A 22,016-nucleotide genomic window follows, 5' to 3' on the forward strand; every position below is an offset into this window, starting at 1 on the left:
AATTTGGCGAAACAGACTTCAGATTCGGATTCAGGACATCGAAAGCATAAAATATGACTTTTCGAAGATTTAGAATTTTCGGTCAAAATCAAAGTCAACGGGTTTGATTGGAAATTTCGAGGTCTTCGGGTTCGAATTTCAAAAAACGGACTGCGGAATCGGATTTGGAACGTCGAAAAATGTCAGGATAGGTATACTCGGTCAAAATCAAATGTCGTTTAATTCCCGGTCAAAGCCGGTCAAAGTTTTGGTCAACTATGGTCAACGTCGGTCAACAGTCAATGGGTCAACAGTCGACCATCTTGCACAAATATCACCCTAACAAAAATTAATTACCAAATTAGCCACATTCTGCAAATATTTACCAATCTAACACCCGAATTTTACACAAATAGCACCCAAACATAAATTAATTACTAAATTATCACCCAGACGATGCCCACTCTCAGGGGGTGGCGCGTGTGGCGCATGAACAGTGCTACGGTGTCGGAAAATTCCCATAAAAACTCTTAAAAATTATTTTAATCGACGAAAAACCAACTGAAATCGAGTTATTACCGACGATACTTCCGACTGAAATTAACGACGAACGGCGACGATTCACGACGAAAGGTTTGAGGGGTTTTGTTCCTCGGTCAACAACGAACACGATGATGGTTTCGGTTCGTCGATCGGAGGTCAGACGGCGAGTAGATCGGAGTTGAAATAAGGGTTGTTGGAGAGAGAAAACAGAGAAAAATCTGCAGAAACAATCGGGAAATAGGTGTTATAATTCATCCCAAAACAAAAATGGTCAAATCATGAGTTTAGCCACTGAATTTCTTACACTTCTTAAAATGGTCTGCCAACTTTGAAATTTTATAATTTAGTCCACCGTTTCTTTCAAAATACCAATTAAATCCAATACTTTATAATTTCTAAAATTTAGCCCTTAAATTAGGGTGTTACAAGTCTTTTTACGGAGTTATCAACCGTCGAGCACTCCACACTGATAACGCCACCAATACTGATCGTGATCTTTGTCGAATTTCGCACCCAACGGTCAAAACTCTACCTACAAGCAAAAACGAGAAAAACAAAGTAATCAGAAACAAGTTTGGGACCATTTTTTTTATAAACAAGAGGGGTTCTATAAAATCCCCTCTCCAACAGTTGTAAAATGGATTTTTCCCACCATTGTAAAACGATTCCATAGCAATAAAGAAGTGAAACTTTTCCTTGTCAAAAAATTACAGCAGAAAGTTTTTCCCCGATTCTTGAAGAATCAATACACCGAACACAACCAAGAACCATTTTCATTTGAAACAAACAAGTAAATACAAAACAAAAAGATACAAAACATTCAACCATTTTCTAGAATCATTTTCATGCTTCGTTGAAAACAAAAAGAGATACACAATTTCCAGCAGCACATTCAAACCCAAAAGGAGGAGAAAACAGAACCATTGAAGGAATACAGAGTTTTTTTAAAGGTATTTTTCATGATTTTTGAAAAATCATAGCAACGTTTCTTTGGATTTTTCATGTACTTCATTCGAATCAATTATAGAAAGGGGAAAGTTTCGCTTACCTTTCTTCGTCTGATAGTCATCTCGTCGTTGGAGTGGAGCATCGTCGGATCCGATGAGTTGAACAGTTGAGCTTGCATCAGTTTGGGCCTCTTTTTTTGGGGTTCTGAAAGAAAAAAGGGTAGGTTCTTTTTTAAGGATAAACTTTGGTTCAACCGACCACCATTGGTGGTAGTCCGGGCTCATAGCAAGGCCAGTTTATGGCCATGGACTGATAGTGTTAGGGGTTAAGAAGTACGTCGACCATTTGGGAAGTTGGGTTTTGGTTTATTAGATCTCAATTTAGTTATTTTTTAGATGGAGTAGGTCTCAGTTCTGTGATAGGGGAGTTTTGGGACCTATAGTCTCCATCAATGGTGGCCAAGGAGGAGTGATCGCCAATATGTGGTGGTGTTTCTTGGTCACAGCCTTTTCGGTCGGGGTAGAGAAGAGAGTAAATGTGAGCAATCGAATCCCTTTTAGCTCTATTGGGTGGCCTTTTCAGCTACCCATGCTTTGTTTGACGTCCGACGAGGGGGATGAGCACCGGTGCTTGACAGTCGGAGCGATTTTGAGGCCTTAGGGTTGAGGTGCCGCCACCAGTGGGAATAAGTTGTGGATAGTGAGAAGAAAAAATGAGAAGGGAGGCCTTTTATGATTAGGCTCTTTTTTACCTGAAGTAGAAAAAAAGTATTATATCAAAAGTTTAGGGTTACTCATGTAATGATCCCTTAATTACTGTCGTGTTTTTATATTTTGGTCACGATACCTCTATTTTGTTTTATTTTTTTACTTTTGGCCTTTTCTTTTATTTTTAGTTCGATTTAGCCACTTCTTAATTTTCTGTTTATTTCGATTTAGATTATGTTTTTGTTACCTTGTTACATTTAGGTCACTTATTTATTTTTTTAATTTCGAATTAGCTACTGTTTTTTATTTCCTTTTATTTTGGCCACTGTTTTTAGTTATAATATGCTCATTATTTATTTTATTTTAGTGTTTTATTATTTATTATTATTTTAAACGTTAATACATCTTTGTGGTGACCGGTCTTGAGGTATGATCAACATTATCATGGTCCGTATAAAATTATAATTTCTAACTTTTCTAATTTATTAACCTCTAACTTTAATTATATTCGATCCCTTTAATTTGTTATTTACCTTTCTGTTATTTAGATTTCTGCTCCTTTGTTTCTATCTTTGTTATTTTATATTTAGTACCTATTTTTAACATATTCATGTTTCGATCTTAGTTCTTTACTACACTCGCATATGCCTTACAATCGATCTTAGTTCTTTACTACACTCGCATATGCCTTACAATTTTAATAACTTTGTTTTGAGTATTAATATTTTTATACATATGAACCATTTACTAAAATAATATTATTTTATATTAATCATTTACTAAAATAATATTATTTTATATGAGGAATTTATGGAAATGCACCTTAACAATGAGTGTGTTTAAGAGAATTATTCGTATAGAATAATACATTTGCATTTTTATATATTCGACTGATTTTATATATTAAATATGTGTGTTCTCTTCAGAAAATTATCTTATATGGGAAGTTTATACTTAATTAACAACTCAAGAATTAACCACAAAATAACATTGTTTTTACTCCGAATTCTTTATTTTATTTCATTTACTCTTTATATATATATATATATATATATATATTAAATATAATTTGATAAAAAAAATGCTCTTTTGAATAGAGAATCCATAAAAAAAACACGCCTTAACTAATAAGGAGTATGTTCATCTTAACTAACAAGGAGTATGTTTTTTATGATTATCCATACTTAATAATTCTTTTTTCAAAATTTTTGTTCTAATAGGATCATAATTTAAATATATATTCAAATTTGTGAATTTCAATATTCAAACATATAGTTATTTAGGTATCGATTTTGGGCGCTATAGGGCAATAATCATTCCCCACGCGTAATCGACTCTCGAACCTTTTTTCAAAATAAGTTTCTGATTAAACGCGTATCACTTTTTATCTTTTAAAATAATTTTTCTTAAAATTATTTTACTTTTTATCTTTTAAAATATTTTTTCTTAAAATTATTTTAAAAGATCAGGTGTTGACTTACCTACTTAATTCAAATGTCAATGACGACTCAAAATTTATTTATTTATGCATTTATTTTAATACTCGATATTATTTTATTAAATTTAATCCAAATGTCAATGACGACTCAAAATTTATTTATTTATGCATTTATTTTAATACTTGATATTATTTTATTAAATTATATCGCTCCCCGCCATAGCCTAAAACGTTCTGACAAGATCAAACCATGCATACATCTCTTACCAGTAGCCTTAAAAGGTACAACACTTGTTATTACTACAAGTTATTTATTTATCTATCTATCATTAACGCATATATAAAATGACTAGTAGGAAAGTAACTGACAAAAGGCGGGTGATTTAGGGTTCTAGTGACCACCAGGTAGCTTCTCCTTGATCTTATCCATCACCCCTTTCTTCTCCTGGTTGTGTTGAGGATACGTAGGCCCTTGCCCCGGCGTTGTGGCTGACGCCGCCTGATATTGCTGCTCTTTGTGCGCTCCTCCTGGTAACTTCTCCTTCAGCTTATCTTTCACTCCCTTCTTCTTCCTCCCCGTTCCCTCGTCCTCAGATGACTGCATCAATATCCCACAATTATTACTATCCCTATTTCATCATTTGTTATTCAAACATACCAACGTATACTTACGGCCCGTCTCCTGTGCCGGAATCGGGTTGCCGTACTCATCGGTCTGGCGAACCGGGTTGCCAAATGCGTCAGTTTGAGTTACTTCGGGAGCTGAATATTGGTTCTGGAAGTGTGCCATAATTTTTTTTCTCAACTATAAACCTGAAACAACAACAATGAATGGTCGAAAGAAACTGGGTTCTGATTCGTTTTATCGGTGGAAAGTTGATAGGGTGAATAAGGGTTTTGATAGGAGAGAGAAATGAATGCGTAGCATGTAGCCATGAACACTGCAAAATGACACTAGCTGTTCACTCGGTTGCCACGTTGTTGTTGGAAGCTAAGTGTCGCAATAGTATCAAGGACAAGTGTTGATGATGTTAGCTATTTGGCATTATATAAGATTCATTATTTATTTCCCACCTAATGATCATATATCATTTCATATTCTTTGAATATAAAGATACATCCTCATCCAATAAATTAAAAGCTCTTTGTTTATTTATTTGTTTTGAATCAATTACAAATTTAATAACTATATTTTAATTTTTTTATTTCAGTACTTTAAAGTTATTAATTTTTTTACTAAATTTAATACATTAATTTTTTTATTTAACCGTTTTCTCACTAATAACAATATTAATGGGTTATTCTATAGATGCAAAACAACGTCGTTTTAGTGAAAAATTTATTTTTTAAACGATATCTTTTTAACACCGTTAACCATTTAACGGTGAAGTGATAAAAAAAAACTCATCGTATTAAGTTTAGTGAACAAATTGAAAACTTTTAAAGCACAGTGATAAAATAGGAATTCAGTGATGAAATTTGTAATTTACCCTATTTTTGTTATAATATAATTTTGTTGATATTACAAAACCCATCTAGTGGTCTTAGTTGTAAAGAAAAATATTAATCTATTTCGAAATTTTGAATTCGAACAATGACATTTGTTGAAGTTAATCAAGTGATTTATTGTTAAGTATTTGAATTCTTATTGCGACCTTCATAATATTTATGTATAACATAGTAAACCTGAAGCATTCATTTAGTTGTTTTGATGGAAAATGGAAATTTAGTTAAGTAATTACTTCGTATAATTATTATATTATTTAAATTAATTTATTTAATAAAAATTTAATATTTTAGTTATGGTTTATTATGCCCATTGCATTATTAGATTGTGAAATCGTATGCAACGTAATAGGTAAAAGTAAGTATTAATTAATTGATTATAAAAAAGTTTAATAAATTATATGGTAAAGTTTTTTATGACATGAAAGATAACTTAGGTCGATAAATAATTTATAGTTCATATAATTATTCTTTATATATATTATTTTATTGAGTTCCTCGACTATAAGGAGTTGCTTTGTTGAGTCATTCGACTATTCAAAGTTACAAAATGGTCACATGACTATTCATTATGTTCCAAACTCGTTATTTTCCGTTAAAAAATTAACGACAACCTAAGATGGACGTTAACCTACTAATTGAGATATAATAAAATCCGATATCATAATCTCAAACAACTATCATATCTTAGTTAGCATGTTAACGTTCAGCTCAGATGATTGTTAATTTCTTAATGGAAAAGGGCGAGTTTGGAACGTAATGAATAGTCGGGTGATCATTTTGTAACTTTTAATAGTCAAGGGACTCAACAAAGTAGTATCATATAGTCGGAGGACCATTTGCGTACTTTATCCTATTTATTATTATTAAAATAGATTGAATCGTGAGTAGAGACATAATTGTGATTGATCGAGTACGATAACATTTTGAATTGAACCCAAGATAAATGAATCTTAAATTTATTTATAAAATAACTTTATTTGAGACATTCAAAACATTTTTACCTTAATCTTAAATAAGACTATGTAAGTGTGACTTGAATACATCGCTATACAAAGAATCGATACGTTTCAAAGTAGGAAGTTAATGATTGATATGTTAAGTATGTAACTCATAAATTATGTAATTGCATTTATAGATGTGAATTAACCCAAAAATAAGTGATATAATCTCAATTGCATTGTATTATTTATGAAAATAAAAAGTATCATATATATATTTTTGAAAAATACTATCTTGTATTAATGTAATTACAAAGTACACCACCTCAAGGACCTCATTAAAAAACCTCCCTAAACTTAATCGGAGGAAAAAGAGTGCACCTTAGGGTGGAACTAAACGAAATGTAGAGTAGTTTATAACATATTCAGTTAACACCATAACATAGACCAGACCACAACCCTACAAATTTAACTTCTAAACAAACATTAGGAACAGACACAGGCTTTCACTGGAACCAAAACAAACAATAGAATAATAATACATGATCAAATAACAATATATAGACTCAACTCAGAAGCACTAACAGTAAAAAATCAACCTAAACTAAAACTCACAACGCTATTACACAACACCAGAGCTCACAATCATCATACACCACGAACGATAGCTTTCGGATTACGAACAAATTCATTCACCAATGGAATCAACAATGGCCATAAATAATTCGCCCAAACCCGTATCTAGAGCATAGCTTTATAAAATATCTGATCTGCCGAAAAAGAAATTCCATTAAATCTGGTTTTATTTCTGCAAATCCAGATTACCCAAATCATACAAAAAAAACCAATTTGCTATAGAGCCCGAACTCTCCTCCTTATTCTTTGTGAAAACCATGCCTCTAATAATTGTTTTACATTCTTAGGAAACACCAAATTTACTTTCCACATGTTGCACCAACGTTGCCAAACTTTCCAAACTACATCATAATTACATAAAACATGGTTAATTACTTCATGCTCACTTTTACAAAACAGACAGCAAGACTGATCATTGCAATTGACTCCTCTCTTTTCCAGCTCTAACATGATCGACAATATATGATGAACTGCTTTCCACACAAAGGCGAATACCTTAGGAGGTGCAAATTTAAACCAAACCAATCTCCAAATTGGGTCTTCCATCTTACCATCGCAAGCCACTTTTAAACAAAATAATTTCATATTATAGCTACCATCCTGCACACCATACCAAACTAATCTGTTAAGACCTTGTTCTACATTGACCGCTCTGTTCAAAACATGCCTGAATTGACTCCAAAATGGCTTTTCCCATTCAAAAAATGTTATTCTCAGCTCAATCCTCTATTCCCATACTTCGTGTACCCAACACCTGAACTCCCTGATCTTTCCGTATTTTTTTTACAGCTAAACCATATATTCTCGAAAAAGAATTTTTTAAAGAAACCTTTTCTGTCCAATAATCTGTCCAAAATTCAATCTTATTCCCATTTCCCATTACACACCTCAATTCAGCAAGGAAATCCAACTCATTAGACCCAGACGGATTAACAATATTACACCACACCCAAGAAGATTTTATATTTTTTACAGCTTTTGGAATGATCTAATCCTTATCATTATTATACTTAGCTACATCTATCTTCCTCCATAAACTATCATTTTCCACACTAAACCTCCAAATCCATTTATTAAGCAAGGCATGGTTCCTAGTTTTAACATCAAAAATTACCAACCCCCATGCGATTTCGGTCTACATATGTTATCCCACTTAATCCAGTGAATACTCATATCCGACTTATAATTCCAAACAAAGTTCGCTATGCATCTATTAATCACCTCAACTATGGACTTGGGAATTGAGAAAATAGACATATAGTACACATGCAAATTAATTAAAACAGATTTAATCAGTATTAACCTTCCTCCAAATGAGAGCAGTTTACCTTTCCAACTTTGAAGCCGATTTCTGACTTTGTCCAAAATGGGCTGCCAAAGAGACTTTGAATTCTTCTGATGCCCTAACTGTAGACCCAAATACGTTGACGGAAACTCTCCTCATCCACAATGAATTTATTCTGCCCAACTCCTAACTCTACTTTCTTCCACATTGATGACGAATAACTTAGTTTTTTTCATGTTAAGCTTCAAACAAACAGTCACTTCAAAGATTTTTATAACCCGATTAAAATTTAAAATCGACGCCGCTTTTGATTAGGAAAAATGAGTAGGTCATCTGCAAATTGGATATACGATAAAACAGTGCCTCCAGACCCTACTTCAACCCCACAACAAAGACCAATGTCCATCGCCTTCTTTATCATACAACTGAAAGCCTCGCCAACAATATTAAAAAGCAGCGGCGACAACGGACAACCTTGTCTTAGTCCCCTCTTGATTGAGAAACCGTTAGACAGAGACCCATTAACTAAGACAACAATCGTAGGAGTTGAAATACAAAAATTTATCCATTTTCTCCATCTTCTGCCGAAACCCATTTCCTTTAGAATCATATTCAAAAACTGCCAATCAACCGTATTGTAGGCTTTGCTAAAATCTGGCTTAATCAACACTGCTTTTTTCTTACTTTTTGTCAACCCATTAATGAGTTCATTGGCAATCAAACTACAATCAGCTATCTATTTACCATCAATAAAAGTGAACTGGTTCTCTCCAATCACTTCAGCAAAACAACTACCCATCCTCTTCGTCAATACACAAGATACAATCTTGTACATGCTACCCACCAAGGAAATTGGTCTAAACTAGTCAGGAGTAATTGCCTATGTTTTTTTCGGAATAAGAGAAATGAAAGATTTATTAAAAGAAAGGTCTTCTACTCTGCCCCAGTAAAACTCCTCCATAAACTTCATAACTTCTCCTTTAATATGCTTCTAGAATCTCTTAAAGAAGTCCAAACTGAAACCATCTGGTCCTGGCGCTCTTGATCCATCGGATGACTTAATTGTAAGCCAAACCTCATCTTCTATAAAAGGACTCTCAATAATCCTTCTGGTGGCAGCATCTAATCTCTTAAGGGGGATATCAAATCTCTTCAAAGGAATTGTTTTCACCTCATTATAACCAGCACGAAAATAGTTAACAAACACTTGTTGAATTCCAGCCTGATTCTTAAAAATAGAATTTTGAACCTTCAGCTTAATCTAATTTTTTTCGACCCCTTGATACGACTGAGATGTAAAATTTTCGTATTTTTATTGCCCTCTTTAAACCACATAAGCCTAGATTTTTGTAACCAGTCTCGTTTTTCCTTCCTCAAAACAACTCACAGTCTTGCCTTCATCAATGTAATCTCCGACTGAATTTGAATATTACTAGGATCCGACAGCTGTCTATCTTCTAACGAATCAATCTTTTTACCAAACTCTTCCACATAATTAGGGTTCTTCTCTCTAACTACTCTATCTCTATCATTGGTTACAATCTTTGCCAGCAGCAGAATTTTGTTTAGACCTTTGCCTTTGTTAACTTCACATAAATATCTGATTCTTTTGGCCTGAATAGGGTCATCCGCCCAATAATTAAACCATTTAAAAGGTCTAATGAACTTCTTTGACCTCTTCTCTTTCAGTACAATCAGTTTGTGATCAAATAATCTCCTAGGAAGTGAATATTGCACCAATTGGGGAAACATACTAACAATTTCAGTTGATATCAAAAATCTATCGAGCCTACTCACTACCACATTCCATTACCCCTAAACCATATAAATAAACTACCCAAATTTGGCACCTCAATCAACTCACAAGCATAAATAAATCTTCAAAAATCCTCATCGTAGCGATTGATCATCCGTACTCTTTCAGACTCCATCCTAATAGTATTAAATCCCCCACTATCACAGGAATTCAATCGGTAATAACAAAATTCAATTGCTTAAAAAAAATCTCTCATATCCCTTTGCACATCCGGCCCATAAACGTTAATAATCCCTATCACCCTATTGTTCAAAACTAACCTCCCTTTAAGAGCTATCATTCTCCTAAGTACTATTTTACTACTCACATCAAACACATTTCGATCCCACATTGCGATGAGTCCACTCGAAGCCCCTTCAACATGCGCAAAAGCTAATTCCCTATCAGACTTTCCTTTTAATCTTCTTTGGATATAACCATTAATTTCAGTGACCTTTGACTCCTGTAGCATAACTAAATTAACCTTATTCGATTTGATAACCCTATAAACATCTCTTATCTTTTCAAATTTCCCCAACCCTCAGACATTCCAGGATAGAACGGATAAACTATATTCCATAAAAATTGAAACACGCACATATTCAGACACAACCAGTAAACAAAAAAAAGACTCAGCACTAACCCATTAACTCGATCGATTCCAATCTCTATATCACATCCCTTCTCAGCCCTTAGAACTCCACCCCCAAGGCTTCTGCAACAGCTAAAGACTCATCCGCTTCAATAGCTACACTCTTCTTGCTACTAGAGTGCTCCCCACCTATGGTTCCATTTTGATTCGAATTGCTTCTTACGTTCTGCCTTTCATCCCGTCCATTAAAACCCTACTTTTTCCTTTTCAAATTGATGAATCTCGTGGATGCTTTGAGGCTAACCGGATTTGCCCCCATCGAAATTGATTTTGATAAGTTATCAACAAATGGATTAACTGGATCTTTGTTCCTCTTTGGAGAATTTCCAATTCTGACTAAACGTGTTTCAGCAGAACTCACCTCATCCATTACTTTGAGGGAGAACACCTCTTCTATTGGCACCTCTAGAAGCCTTGAACTATTAGAAATAGTTTGGGTTGGCCAAATCAATTTTGGTTCCTTATTGATTGCCATTAGCCTAAAACTCTCATCAGCAGGCTGCTCGGCTGGCCCAATATTAGAAATGATGGGAACTTTATGCAACCCCTCTTTAGAAGCACCCGTGTATTCCACGATGGCTTATGCATGCAACGTTTTGCCTTCCAAAAAGTCCATAATCATTATCGCACCTGTGATTTACCGAATCAACCTGCTCCTCCATATTAAGACCTCCCTCGAGATCAACACCTACATCATACTCATCTTCGAAAACTAGAGCATTTATTTCTTCTTCATCATCAGCTCGCCACACTCCACCCCCACCAGGGTTCCATCGATAAAGACTCTAGCCTCTTCCTGAACTTCGATTTGAATTTTAATTGAATAATTACATCCTTTGAAGATAATGGAAACTTTTTCTGGAATAGATGATTCGAACTGAACTTCTAGCAACATTCTTGCTACATCAAACCTATCTCGATCAGTAGTTTCTTTATCAATCAAAAAAACTCTTCCCCACAAACTTCCAATATCCTTGAAAAACTTTTCACTCCAAATAGAAAGAGGAACATCCTTCAGAGAGATCCAGAATTTAACTTTAACTCTATTATCATATCCTTCCATTAATTCAAGCTCATCAAACCATAAACGAATTCATTCATCTCTTTCTAACCAACATACCTGACGATCATTTTCATTTTTAAATTGGATAATCATCAACAGGTCATGCCATATACTAACCTTCACATCCAAGCCTTCATCTCTAAAGGCTGTTTGGATAATATTTTCGTTATATCTATTTTTAATTTTACCAACCAAACTGCTTTCTCTCCATGATAACTCCTTAGGAATTAGAATATTCCTGCTTACGACATCAGGAATTGATGAAGAATTGGCCTCGCTGTCATCTGCAACATTTACATGCACAACAACATCAACCTTTCCACCTTCTGCCTACAAACCTCCAAGAACTTCTTTGAATGACCTAGCGTCCCTTAAAACTGGTTTCCATACATTTTTAAATTTTTTTCCAGTATCTACCCTCTTACTTTTACTTTCAGGCGATTTTTCATAGAAAACTCTGATCTTGAACCCGTCCATCACCATACCATCTGCTTTAAGAACCGTTGTATTTTCTTCAGTTATGCTTTTGTACCTTACAAACGCAAATGTAGAACCAACAAATTGTCTTTTTCTACTTCTATACGCAATGAACACATCTATTACATCACCATAGGCCTGAAACGCTTCCTTAAGAGTAGAGACGTGAATCCTTTTGCTTACATTATTAACGAAAACCGTGAAACCGGTAAAGAAATGAACAAATCTCTCCACTCCACCATACCTACCTGAAGCTCTTACCTTGAAGCTCATGGTGTTTCCTTTCTCAAATGCTAAAAAATTTAGCATATATCTTTCCTTTGAATAGTCTAAGTAAGTCACATACATTGTTACTCAAACTAAACAAGAACTAGCACGATCTACATCAACTTATAACATGTTTTAAATATATTGATTAAGTATTTAAGTCAATTAACTCAAATATGATTTCGTAAATTTTAAAAGTTAAGCAAATTTATTTTAATATAATTTTTTTATAATCTCTTGTTTGGATGTGTTAAAAAAATTCTGGAGTTTAAATTAGGGTAAATAAGAAGATTGATTACTTTCGTTTTAGTTTTGTATATTTTTCTTCACTAAATTTAAAAAACATAATATTTGATCACTTTTGATTTTATTAATAAAGACGTGACCACTCTTATTTAATTTCTTCATTAACGACAATTAAAATTTCAATGACTAAAGATTTATAAGTTGATAAGTGACCACATCCTTAATTATATAAAAATGAACATGTTCATATCTTAATGAAATAAAAACGAAAGTGATCAAATATTATTTTTTTGAATTCAATTAGAAAAAATATACAAAACTTAAACGAAAACGACGACAAATCATGTAACTTACTTTTAAAATTATTTTTACAGTTGTAAATAATATCACATAAATAATTTCTTATTTCCCAAAATACTTTTTAACTTGAGTTGAAAAATAAATTATAGTTTAATTTTTTTCATAAATATTTTAATTTTTCCTAGTTAATATAATTAATATATATATATACATATTTAAAAATTAAAATAAATATTTAGTTATTTGAAAATATTTTTAACAATTAAAAAAGTATGCTTTCACCGTGAATACTAAACTAGGGTCCCGCGTGAAGATAGCGTGCAACGTTAGCAGCTTGCGCTGCAAGAAAAAGTGTCGGCGTCCCATCCACTCTCTCCTCTTTCATTGAAACGCGTAGAAGAAGGGACGACGTTTTTGACTTTGCACCTTTGTTTTTCTGAAATAAACCAAACATTAAGTGCATCTCTGATTCTTCTTTTGAATAAACCAAAGCACGCCGTCCCCATGGAATCATTCTTTACGCTAAGCATATTAAAAAGCATCAAAAAGGACGAAGTGCTAAACTCAAATGAATTAGCATAAATTTCTTAATGCTGAGTCAATTTAAATTTCAACCTTTCATTTACTTTATAAATTGTTCCTCTTCACGAATTTCCCCTTTTTTTTTATCGATGGTTGAAATGTACTATTACACACAGTACTGGGGCCATTAGCCTGTTCCAGTCAGCCAGTTCCCACTGTTAGTGTTAATTTCCATGAACTTTCCTTTTTTATGGAAAACCTCATGACTCATCAACACGTTTCACCTTACACACTCATCTTCTGACATAACCCTCTGCCTCCATCCTTCTTTCCAAGTGTTCCTCCTCTTCACTCGACCACTCCATTGAAATTTTCCTCTTTTTGTTTTCTCATGTTTTCTCAGTTTCCAAACAGGATAAGCAAACACAGGGGATATAGAAAATGGCAACAATGTTGAAAGAGTTACCTTCTTTGTCCTCTTCTCTCCGCTTACGCCTCCATTTCAGCCATGGCCATGCTAATCCGTACAATTTAAATGAGATGGGTCCCTGAAAGGATGAGAAACTACATCACCTCGAAACTTTATGATCTCACAGCTGCTTACTTCTCATCGGAGTTCGTCTTCGTAATCGAAGACCGATGGCATGCTGGTGATAACCAAATGTTTAGAGCTGCTGAGGTGTATTTGCCGACCATAATTGGACCCTCCAGCGACAGTATTCTTGTAGGTTTCGATGAGTCCAGCGACCCCATGGAACCACCAAAACGTAGCATCCCTGTGGATTGCACCATCACTGATGATTTCGATGGCATGCGCTTGAAATGGTCTTATCTTCTATCGAAACAAAGAAAATCTACCTCCCTAATAAAAGATTCTTCCACTTGACCTGCAAGAAAAGTGATAGAGAAAGAGTTGAGCAAAGGTACTTCCCGTATATAAACAGACCGCTAAAGCGATCATAAGCAAGAGTGAGACACTCAACATTTATACATATGATCAAGACTGTTCCATGTGGGAGCCTACGGTTTTCAAGCACCCTGCGACATTTGAGACCCTGGCAATGGAGCCCGAGCTTAAGGAATTCATAATGAAGGATCTTGACACATTCGTGGAACGCAAGGAGTTTTTTGAGAACGTCGGCAGGGCTTGGAAACGTGGGTACCTTTTGTATGGTCCACCAGGGACAGGAAAATCATCACTGGTTGCTGCAATTGCAAATTACATGAGATATAATGTATATGATCTTCAGTTTCAAAGCGTCAGAAGTGATTCTGAACTCAGACGCGTACTCACATCCACCACAAACCGGTCAATTCTGCTCATTGAAGACATAGATTGTAGCACCAAAGTCACGCATGATCGAACCAAGGCCAATGAAAACAGTGATGAAGAAGATGAAGATGAACTCAAACGTCCAATGGGTATCGATCCCGGGGTAATTCATTCGTTTCTTTACTTGGTTTGATTGAAGTTGAAGCAAGCCTTTCGGTTCTCTAATTTAACATCATTTTGCATGTAACACTGTCAGGCTTACTCAACTTCATTGATGGACTGTGGTCAAGCTGTGGGCACGAAAGAATCATAATCTTTACCACAAATCATAAGGAAAAGTTAGACTCAGCACTTCTACGGCCAGGTCGAATGGATGTGCATATTTACATGGGATATTGTTCACCAGCAGGATTCAGGAAACTTGCATCTTCATATCTTGGGATCAAAGACGACAAACTGTTTGGCTGCATTGATGATTTGATTAAAAGTATTGAAGTTACTCCGGCTGAAGTGGCGCAACAGCTGATGATCAGTGATGAACCCAGAGTTGCACTCCAAGGTCTCATCGAATTTCTTAACACAAAGAAGAAGGATACAGAGGAAGCTGCAACTGAAGAGAAGGTAAAGAGCATTAAAGAAGAAGAAACAGAAGAAAAGAAGGTAGAAAGGGAAAATTCAGAGCTTGCAGAGTCTGAAACAAGATGCATATATTTGACTTAGTTTAGCTATCGGTCCAGTTATGGGATAACAAATATGTTTGTTTATAATTAATTACCTATTGGTTCCTAAAAGGGATGAATGTCATGAAGACGACTCGATTTTTGCTGTTAAAATAGCAATGACTTCAAACCAACCACAAAAGAAAACTTGCAAAATAAAAGACAAACTCAAGTTTAAATTTTGGTGTTGTATTTACAATGACTTGACTCCATAGCATCACAAGGATGTGCTTCGTGACAACAGTATGTCTTTTCAATATCGGTAATTATATCATAAGGGTATTTTCAGAGTTATTAACCAACTTCCATGGACAATTCTTGTCATCCTACAACATAAGGGTATTTTCATAATTTTACCCTACCAAAGTATTTTCATAATTTCCCATCCAAGTACCTATAACATTTAACCTTTGATGCTATAAAATATAAGTTACAAATCTATGGCTGATTTCTTTATCACTAATCACAAACTTGTAATTTAATTCTAACAATCCCTCAATCTCTTATATTAGTCATTCGATCCGTATTCAGTTACCGAATTTCTACCACATTCATATCGAGTGCATAAATTAATCAACTCCACAAAAGTGACCAACATTATCTTATTCATGCATTTACTAATATCAACATGTTCTATAAAGCATAAAGAGGTAGTAAAGTATTACCTCGATTTTTGTGCAATATTGATCGACCATAAAAATTCCATTCGAACGCCTTTGATCTTTAATTCAACTTCCAATAATTCCTCAGATACATATCAACATAAATTATATAAAAAACGGAGCTTAATTCTGAAAAACGGATCGAATCGGATGATAAATCAGTGAAAAATAGCTTATCGGGTTCGAATTTGGCGAAACAGACTTCGGATTCGGATTCAGGACATCGAAAGCATAAAATATGACTTTTCGAAGATTTAGAATTTTCGGTCAAAATCAAAGTCAACGGGTTTGATTGGAAATTTCGAGGTCTTCGTGTTCGAATTTCAAAAAACGGACTGCGGAATCGGATTTGGAACGTCGAAAAATGTCAGGATAGGTATACTCGGTCAAAATCAAAGGTCGTTTAATTCCCGGTCAAAGCCGGTCAAAGTTTTGGTCAACTATGGTCAACGCCGGTCAACAGTCAATGGGTCAACAGTCGACCATCTTGCACAAATATCACCCTAACAAAAATTAATTACCAAATTAGCCACATTCTGCAAATATTTACCAATCTAACACCCGAATTTTACACAAATAGCACCCAAACATAAATTAATTACTAAATTATCACCCAGACGATGCCCACTCTCAAGGGGTGGCGCGTGTGGCGCGTGAACAGTGCTACGGTGTCGGAAAATTCCCAGAAAAAACTCTTAAAAATTATTTTAATCGATGAAAAACCAACTGAAATCGAGTTATTACCGACGATACTTCCGACTGAAATTAACGACGAACGGCGACGATTCACGACGAAAGATTTGAGGGGTTTTGTTCCTCGGTCAACAACGAACACGATAATGGTTTCGGTTCGTCGATCGGAGGTCAGACGGCGAGTAGATCGGAGTTGAAATAAGAGTTGTTGGAGAGGGAAAACAGAGAAAAATCTGCAGAAACAATCGGGAAATAGGTGTTATAATTCATCCCAAAACAAAAAGGTCAAATGAGTTTAGCCATTGAATTTCTTGCACTTCTTAAAATGATCTGTCAACTTTGAAATTTTATAATTTAGTCCACCGTTTCTTTCAAAATACCAATTAAATCCAATACTTTATAATTTCTAAAATTTAACCCCTAAATTAAGGTGTTACAAGTCTTTTTACGGAGTTATCAACCGTCGAGCACTCCACACTGATAACGCCACCAATACTGATCGTGATCTTTGTCGAATTTCGCGCCCATCGGTCAGAACTCCACCTACAAGCAAAAACGAGAAAAACAAAGTAATCAGAAACAAGTTTGGGACCATTTTTTTTATAAACAAGAGGGGTTCTATAAAATCCCCTCTCTAACAGTTGTAAAATGGATTTTTTCCCACCATTGTAAAAAGATTCCATAGCAATAAAGAAGTGAAACTTTTCCTTGTCAAAAAATTGCAGCAGAAAGTTTTTCCCCGATTCTTGAAGAATCAATACACCGAACACAACCAAGAACCATTTTCATTTGAAACAAACAAGTAAATACAAAACAAAAAGATACAAAACATTCAACCATTTTCTAGAATCATTTTCGTGCTTCGTTGAAAACAAAAAGAGATACACAATTTCCAGCAACACATTCAAACCCAAAAGGAGGAGAAAACAGAACCATTGAAGGAATACAGAGTTTTTTTAAAGGTATTTTTCATGATTTTTGAAAAATCATAGCAACGTTTCTTTGGATTTTTCATTTACTTCATTCGAAACAATTATAGAAAGGGGAAAGTTTCGCTTACCTTTCTTCGTCTGAGAGTCATCTCGTCGTTGGAGTGGAGCATCGTCGGATCCGATGAGTTGAACGGTTGAGCTTGCATCAGTTTGGGCCTCTTTTTTTGGGGTTCTGAAAGAAAAAAGGGTAGGTTCTTTTTTAAGAAGTACGTCGACCATTTGGGAAGTTGGGTTTTGGTTTATTAGATCTCAATTTAGTTATTTTTTAGATGGAGTAGGTCTCAGTTCTGTGATAGGGGAGTTTTGGGACCTATAGTCTCCATCAATGGTGGCCAAGGAGGAGTGATCGCCAATATGTGGTGGTGTTTCTTGGTCACAGCCTTTTCGGTCGGGGTAGAGAAGAGAGTAAATGTGAGCAATCGAATCCCTTTTAGCTCTATTGGGTGGCCTTTTCAGCTACCCATGCTTTGTTTGACGTCCGACGAGGGGGATGAGCACCGGTGCTTGACAGTCAGAGCGATTTTGAAGCCTTAGGGTTGAGGTGCCGCCACCAGTGGGAATAAGTTGTGGATAGTGAGAAGAAAAAATGAGAGGGGAGGCCTTTTATGATTAGGCTCTTTTTTACCTGAAGTAGAAAAAAAAGTATTATATCAAAAGTTTAGGGTTATTCATGTAATGATCCCTTAATTACTGTCGTGTTTTTATATTTTGGTCACGATACCTCTATTTTGTTTTATTTTTTTACTTTTGGCCTTTTCTTTTATTTTTAGTTCGATTTAGCCACTTCTTAATTTTCTGTTTATTTCGATTTAGATTATGTTTTTGTTACCTTGTTACATTTAGGTCACTTATTTATTTTTTTAATTTCGAATTAGCTACTGTTTTTTATTTCCTTTTAATTTGGCCACTGTTTTTAGTTATAATATGCTCATTATTTATTTTATTTTAGTGTTTTATTATTTATTATTATTTTAAACGTTAATACATCTTTGTGGCGACCGGTCTTGAGGTACGATCAACATTATCATGGCCCGTATAAAATTCTAATTTCTAACTTTTCTAATTTATTAACCTCTAACTTTAATTATATTTGATCCCTTTAATTTGTTATTTACCTTTCTGTTATTTAGATTTCTGCTCCTTTGTTTCTATCTTTGTTATTTTATATTTAGTACCTATTTTTAACATATTCATGTTTCGATCTTAGTTCTTTACTACACTCGCATATGCCTTACAATCGATCTTAGTTCTTTACTACACTCGCATATGCCTTACAATTTTAATAAACTTTGTTTTGAGTATTAAATATTTTTATACATATGAACCATTTACTAAAATAATATTATTTTATATGAATTATTTAATAAAATAATATTATTTTATATGAGGAATTTATGAAAATGCACCTTAACAATGAGTGTGTTTAAGAGAATTATTCGTATAGAATAATACATTTGCATTTTTATATATTCGACTGATTTTATATATTAAATATGTGTGTTCTCTTCAGAAAATTATCTTATATGGGAAGTTTATACTTAATTAACAAGAATGTGTTTTCAAGAATTAACCACAAAATAACATTGTTTTTACTCCGAATTCTTTATTTTATTTCATTTACTCTTTATATATATATATATATATATATATATATATATATATTAAATATAATTTGATAAAAAGAAATTCTCTTTTGAATAGAGAATCCATAAAAAAAAAACACGCCTTAACTAATAAGGAGTATGTTCATCTTAACTAACAAGGAGTATGTTTTTTATGATTATCCATACGAAATAATTCTTTTTTCAAAATTTTTGTTCTAATAGGATCATAATTTAAATATATATTCAAATTTGTGAATTTCAATATATGAGTATCGATTTTGGGCGCTATAGGGCGATAATCATTCCCCACGCGTAATCGACTCTCCAATTTTTTTTCAAAATAAGTTTCTAGTTAAACGCGTATCACTTTTTATCTTTTAAAATAATTTTTCTTAAAATTATTTTACTTTTTATCTTTTAAAATATTTTTTCTTAAAATTATTTTAAAAGATATTTTGCTTCAGGTGTTGACTTACCTACTTAATTCAAATGTCAATGACGACTCAAAATTTATTTATTTATGCATTTATTTTAATACTTGATATTATTTTATTAAATTTAATCCTTATTTATGCATTTATTTTAATACTCGATATTATTTTATTAAATTTAATCTAAATGTCAATGACGACTCAAAATTTATTTATTTATGTATTTATTTTAATACTCGATATTATTTTATTAAATTGTATCGCTGCCCGCCATAGCCTAAAACGTTCTGACAAGATCAAACCATGCATACATCTCTTACCAGTAGCCTTAAAAGGTACAACACTTGTTATTACTACAAGTTATTTTTTTATCTATCTATCATTAAAGCATATAAAATGACTAGTAGGAAAGTAACTGACAAAAGGCGGGTGATTTAGGGTTCTAGTGACCACCAGTAGCTTCTCCTTGATCTTATCCATCACCCCTTTCTTCTCCTGTTGTGTGAGGATACGTAGGCCCTTGCCCCGGCGTTGTGGCTGACGCCGCCTGATATTGCTGCTCTTTGTGCGCTCCTCCTGGTAACTTCTCCTTCAGCTTATCTTTCACTCCCTTCTTCTTCCTCCCTATTCCCTCGTCCTCAGATGACTGCATCAATATCCCACAATTATTACTATCCCTATTTCATCATTTGTTATTCAAACATACCAACGTATACTTACGGAACTCGAGCTACAACTTCCACTGCGACGGAGTCCATGATGCTTTCCTTGATGATGCCCGCCGATCCCTGCAATTCCACGGCCCGTCTCCTGTGCCGGAATCGGGTTGCCGTACTCATCGGTCTGGCGAACCGGGTTGCCAAAGGCGTCTGTTTGGGTTACTTCGGGAGCTGAATATTGGTTTTGGAAGTGTGCCATATTTTTTCTCTCAACTATAAACCTGAAACAAGAACAATGAATGCTTGAAAGAAAACTGGGATGTGATTGTTTTAATCGGTGGAAAGTTGATAGGGTGAAAAAGGGTTTTTATAGTAGAGAAAAATGAATGCGTAGCATGTAGCCATGAACACTGCAAAATGACACTAGCTGTTCACTCGGTTGCCACGTTGTTGTTAGCTAAGTGTCGCAATAGTATCAAGGACAAGTGTTGATGATGTTAGCTATTTGGCATTAGATAAGATTCATTATTTATTTCCCTCCTAATGATCATAGATCATTTCATATTCTTTGAATATAAAGATACATCCTCATCCAATAAATTATAAGCTCTTTGTTTATTTATTTATTTTGAGTAAATTACAAATTTAATAATTATATTTTAATTTTTTTATTTCAATACTTTAAAGTTATTAAATTTCTTTACTAAACTTAATACATTAATTTTTTCATTCAACCGTTTTCTCACTAACAACAATATTAATGGGTTGTTCTATAGATGCAAAACATCGTCGTTTTAGTGAAAATTTTGTTTTTTTTAAATTGTATCGTTTTAACGCCGTTAACCATTTAACGGTGGAATGATAAAAAAACTCAATGTATTTAGTTTAGTGAAGAAATTGAAAACTTTTAAAGTTCAGTGAGTAAAATACGAATTTAGTGATGAAATTTGTAATTTACCCTATTTTTGTTATAATATAATTTTGTTGATATTATAAAACCCATCTAGTGATCTTAGTTATAAAGAAAAATATTAATCTCTTTCGAAATTTTGAATTCAAACAATAACATTTGTTGAAGTTAATCAAGTGATTTATTGCTAAGAATTTGAATTCTTATTGCGACCTTTATAATATTTATATATAACATAGTAAACCTGAAGCATTCATTTAGTTGTTTTGATGGAAAATGAAAATTTAGTTAAGTAATTACTTCGTATAATTATTATATTATTTAAATTAATTTATTTAACAAAAATTTAATATTTTAGTTATGGTTTATTATGCACATTGCGTTATTAGATTGTGAAATTGTATGCAAAGTAATAGGTAAAAGTAAGTATTAATTAATTGATTATAAAAAAGTTTAATAAATTATAGATTACAGTTGTTTATGATATGAAAGATAACTTAGGTCGATAGATAATTTATAGTTCGTATAATTATTCTTAGTATATAATTCATGTTAAAATTATTATATCATTTAAATCTAAAATATATATATCTTATTTATTAGGATAAGTACACAAATGATCCTATGACAATAGGATATTATTTTATTGAGTTCCCCGACTATAAGGAGTTGTTTTGTTAAGTACTTAGACTATTCAAAGTTACAAAATGGTCATATGACTATTCATTATGTTCCAAACTCGTCCTTTTCCGTTAAAAAATTAACGAC

The 22,016-nt window shown here is 33.6% G+C and overlaps 1 protein-coding gene and 1 pseudogene across 1 annotated transcript; one reads left to right on the forward strand and one right to left on the reverse strand.

Annotated features, from left to right (window-relative positions):
- Nucleotides 1–3,946: 3,946 nt before the first annotated feature.
- LOC120196899 (late embryogenesis abundant protein D-11-like) lies at nt 3,947–20,688 on the reverse strand. Its single transcript, XM_039198583.1, has 2 exons — nt 20,400–20,688; nt 3,947–4,213 (listed from the first exon to the last, which is right to left on the reverse strand). Exons 1-2 carry the CDS (start codon nt 20,595–20,597, stop codon nt 4,007–4,009), a joined length of 405 nt encoding a protein of 134 aa, XP_039054514.1. The 5' UTR covers nt 20,598–20,688; the 3' UTR covers nt 3,947–4,006.
- On the forward strand, nt 13,747–15,394 carry LOC120196898 (annotated as a pseudogene).
- Nucleotides 20,689–22,016: the final 1,328 nt, after the last annotated feature.

Source organism: Hibiscus syriacus, unplaced genomic scaffold (assembly GCF_006381635.1).
Source record: "Hibiscus syriacus cultivar Baekdansim isolate YM2019G1 unplaced genomic scaffold, ASM638163v2 tig00117034_pilon, whole genome shotgun sequence".
Lineage (NCBI taxonomy): Eukaryota > Viridiplantae > Streptophyta > Magnoliopsida > Malvales > Malvaceae > Hibiscus > Hibiscus syriacus.

Excerpts from the sequence above, each read along its gene's own strand:
- LOC120196899 (XM_039198583.1), bottom strand. The coding sequence starts at position 20,597 with ATGGCACACTTCCAAAACCAATATTCAGCTCCCGAAGTAACCCAAACA. Across the intron at positions 4,214-20,399 it reads GAAGTTGTAGCTCGAGTTCC|TCATCTGAGGACGAGGGAAC; the intron begins GTAAGTATACGT and ends ATATTGATGCAG.